The sequence below is a fragment of the Trypanosoma theileri genome (assembly GCF_002087225.1).
Source record: "Trypanosoma theileri isolate Edinburgh chromosome Unknown TM35_Tth_35_V1, whole genome shotgun sequence".
Taxonomy (NCBI): domain Eukaryota; phylum Euglenozoa; class Kinetoplastea; order Trypanosomatida; family Trypanosomatidae; genus Trypanosoma; species Trypanosoma theileri.
The window spans coordinates 141,368-145,494 of record NW_021639877.1 but is presented as its reverse complement, the minus strand read 5'-3'; the positions used below and the strand labels follow the sequence as shown (position 1 = coordinate 145,494).

At 38.7% G+C, this 4,127-nt stretch overlaps 2 protein-coding genes across 2 annotated transcripts; both read right to left on the bottom strand.

Moving 5' to 3' along the window:
* Positions 1–1,014: 1,014 nt before the first annotated feature.
* Positions 1,015–1,458, bottom strand: TM35_000351580 (uncharacterized protein; the record flags this gene model as incomplete). Its single annotated transcript, XM_029029211.1, has 1 exon — positions 1,015–1,458. The coding sequence occupies one exon, from the start codon at positions 1,456–1,458 to the stop codon at positions 1,015–1,017; it is 444 nt and encodes a 147-aa protein (XP_028879480.1).
* Positions 1,459–2,330: 872 nt separating this feature from the next.
* Positions 2,331–2,780, bottom strand: TM35_000351570 (ubiquitin-conjugating enzyme E2; the record flags this gene model as incomplete). The annotated part of the gene is made up of 1 exon (XM_029029210.1): positions 2,331–2,780. The coding sequence occupies one exon, from the start codon at positions 2,778–2,780 to the stop codon at positions 2,331–2,333; it is 450 nt and encodes a 149-aa protein (XP_028879479.1).
* Between the last annotated feature and the right edge of the window lie 1,347 nt (positions 2,781–4,127).

Genomic DNA, 4,127 nt, shown 5'->3' with positions numbered 1-4,127 from the left:
ATCCCATGAAACACATTCTTCCTCTTTGTTTTGTTGTTGATCTAGACTACACCATGAATACCAACTGTCACGGTTAGTACATTCTGAACGAAGAGGACTCTTCACGTCATACTTCCTGTTGAAACAACATGCCCTCCAATAGCATCACTTGTCATTTCAATGGCATTCATTAGCGTCATTTAGAGGCCACCTTTCCTTACTGCTTTTGGTTTTTTGTGTGTCTTTTCCAATGATTTTTTTCAGTTTTATTCGTACTTAACTACATTATATGATAGACTAGTAAAGCATACACATACTCACACACACACACGCTAAAATACAAGAAAGGAACAACAATAGCCGGGAAGATAAAATTGTAAGTGTAATAATAGGAAGAAAAAAAAAGGAGAGGGAATGAAGCTTACACACTCACAGAAAGAAGTAAAGGTCACTGTACACTCAATTGAAATTGAGTGCCATTAGGGATAAGTTCACACACACACACAAAAAAAAGAAAAAAAAAGACCATGGTAAGACTTCATCCCTTGACAGTCGAAGGGAAATAAATAAATATAAATATATATTTGAATATGAATATTTTTTCGGGAAAATGCACAACAGATGTGAAGAAGAGAGACGCAGATAGGAAAGAAATTGTGACATGATAGGTGTGACACAAATCCCCCTCTTCTTTTTTTTTCTTGTCCTGTTTCTCTCCATATCCCTTTCTTACTTTACCTCTTTTTTCTTCTGCTACTTCTTATTCAATTACCCATTGTACCTCATTTCTTTTTTTTTCTTTTTTGAGTATTTTAACATTGAATAAAAACAAACGGACTTGTAAACGCAGATCGGACGTAACGAAACAATATAATATAGAGAGATTTTCACGAAGAGACAACTGACTCAAAATTCCTCCTGTGGTTGCCCTCTGATATTCTTATTTCCCCATTTTTTTTTTTTTCGTTTTTTCCCTTTTTTTTCTTTTACTTAATATATTTGTGACACTTTTTTGTGTTATCAACTTCATTTCCCCTACTTCTGCTGGTGTTCATCTTGGCACTGAACGAAGTACTCCCACGCCCACTTGCAGTTCTCAGGATTCTCTGGGTTTGCCTCGAGGCACTTGGCGTAGGCCTTAATTTGCGAGGAGCACGCGCCATCGCCGACCTGCTGTGCGAGTTCCTGCGCCTGTGCGGGCTGCGCCGGTGGCTGGTCGCGGTTGAAGAGCATGTGGGAGATGCCGTGGCCAATGACGGACCCCGCGGCGACGGAGGCGACAGTGCCGAGAATGCCCGTCCCCGCGCCGCCCGCCCCGCCCCGCTGGACGTAAATGTTTGTTACTTGCGGCTGCTGCGGCTGCTGAGCGGATGTGTGGTGTTGTTGTTGTTGGGAGTGCTGCTGGGGCGCTGGGGCGTGGGCTGGGGGCGGAGCGGCCCGGTGCGAGCTCGATGGGGAGGCACGGCGGGCACGGGCCATTTTTATTTAGTTGCTTACTGTGCTGTTTAAGTGTTTAGACTTTAGCGTGATTAACTAGGATATTATTCTTTCCGACATAGGCGAATATATATACCACATGGGTACGGGTAACGTGAGATAAAAAAAAAAAAAGGAAGAAAAGAAAAGAAAAAAGATAAAGATGGGTTGATATATATATATATATATATATATATACCATACACACACAGATGTACTGATACAATGCATGTATATGTATAAAGGGGTTGAGAAACTACATTGAAAAATACCAAGCAGATGTGGTCTACCACTAGTCCTTTCCATCATCTCGCATGGAAGGCACACAGTAACGCTCATGCTTCTCATCACACCCACCCTCTCTCTTTCTCTCGCTCTCCGTCTGTCTGTCTCGAAAAAAAAAAAATAAAAATAAAAAAGGCTGCCTCCTATGTACCTTCAAAAGACACCTGAAGGAGGGGAAAGAGCGACCTGAGGGCAACCTTTTTTTTTCCCTTCGTGTTTTTTTTTTTTTTTCCATAAGACTGCAGCAACTAGTAGCACTGCATCAGCTATTCCTACTGTTTTTAGCACTTCTTCACATAATGTCAGTTTTCATCTTCATATTCATCCTGTCCTTCCTCATTCAATTTCTCACTTTTTTTTTTATATTTCTTTTTCTCATAATGTTTCTCCTCTTTCTCTCCCTCTCTATCTCTCACACACAAACACAAACTCTCTTTCTCTCTCTCTCTCTCCATCCTTCTCTAAGAGAGAGAGAAAAAAAAAATAAGAAAGCGAGTTATGTAGAGGGAAGGGAAAAAGCGAGAGAAATGTGCGCCATCGCACACATGCATAACATCCAATACAATATCATTCTCTATCCCCAGACGCAATTACGATGTGGCATACTTCCGCGTCCACTCTCGCGCGGTGCTCATTGCCTCTGCCTCGTCTCGCTTCCAGGCGTCAGCTACTTCATTATCGAGCGGGTCATCTGGGTTTGGGCTTGACATGAGCAGCTGTATGCTGAGCAGCACCTTAATGATCTGCAGGGCTGGCGACCACTTATCCTTGATGATATCGAGACAAATGCGGCCAAGTTTATCCACATTTGGGTGATAGATGCGTGTGAGGAAGCGTACCTTTGGCGGCACCATTGGATATTCCTCTGGGAGGAAGAGTTCAAGATGAAAGATGCCGCCTTCGTAACTGCTCTGCGGCGGGCCGCGGATCTTCACATGAAAGTAGCGCGGGTTTGTGGGTGATGGTGTGGCCTCAATACCGTCGGGGTGTTCGCGCTGCAGCTTCTCCGTCTCTTTGATGATGCGCGTGGTGAGCGCCATGTGGGGGAGCGGTGGACGGACGGAGTGGGTGAGTAAGTAAGTACGTAAGTGTTTATAGATAAATCTATAAATATTATATATATATATATATATATATATATATAAATGGATTTGGGGTTTGCGGCTTTGCTTTGTTTGTGTGTTTGCTTGGTCTGTGTTTATTTTATTGCTTGCCCTTTTTTTGTTTTGTTTTGTTTTTTCTTATCTACAGCGGTAAGGAGGAAAGGTGAAAAGGAGTGAATAGATCTTCAAGTAAAAAAGGGGAAAATCACACAACCAACAGTAATAACAATACGTACAAATACCGTAATACCAATCATCTCAGAGATTGTAACAAATGAAGAACGTTTGACCTTCCACCCCTTCGTTCCTTTGGAAGGCAGTGAAACGAAAAAAAGAAATAATAATAATAATAATAATAATAATAATAATAATAATAATAATAATAATAATAATAATAATAAATCCCTTCAAGCTTTTTACTTGTTTTTTTTTTCTCGTTTAGACTTCACACACACAGACAGAAAAAAAAAAAAAAACCCTTTACCAACAGCCGCAGATGAATCCTTACTCTGTCTAGTGTATTCGTCAAACCACTTATCTTTTTTCTTTCATTCTTCCTATTTCCGTTTGTACGACCATCACTACTATTATTTCTGTACATAAATACCTCTGATCATTGTTCTGCTCTGTTCTTGTTGAATAAGAGAAAAATAGAAAAAAACAACAACAACAACCGTATAAACTATACGATAGGGAATTACCAGGGGCAAATGTAAAGAAGTTGGACTCCCCGTAGAATGAAGAAACATTCAAACAAGCCAAAAGAAAACAAAAACAAAAACAAAAAATGCTTAGACAAGGGAATAGCCACCAAGTAAGATTGTAAATGATAAAGAATAAAAGAAAATAAAACCAGGAAAACGTTCAGTTGTATATAATTGGGAATAAGAACCAAAGAATTATATGTGTATAAATATCCGTACACATACGCCTATGTACATATATATATATATATAATGACATTCATATTTATATAAATTGTTGTAAAACCAAAGTGAACCATTTTTTTTTCTTGTATATATTAAATTGGGATCATGCGATATCATTTCATATATTATAGATATATATTGTATATATCTTATTTTCTTTATTCACATGAACTAATATAACAAGAGAAAACAAAAACATAATAACAAATCAAGCAGATATATGGGGAAAAAAAAAAACAAAAAAAAAGGGAAACAGCCCATTTACACAGTGTAGCTACAATTCACAAGGAATAATAAAATAAATAAATAAATGAATGTGTGTGTGAGAGAGAGAACAAAAAAAAAAAAAAAAAAA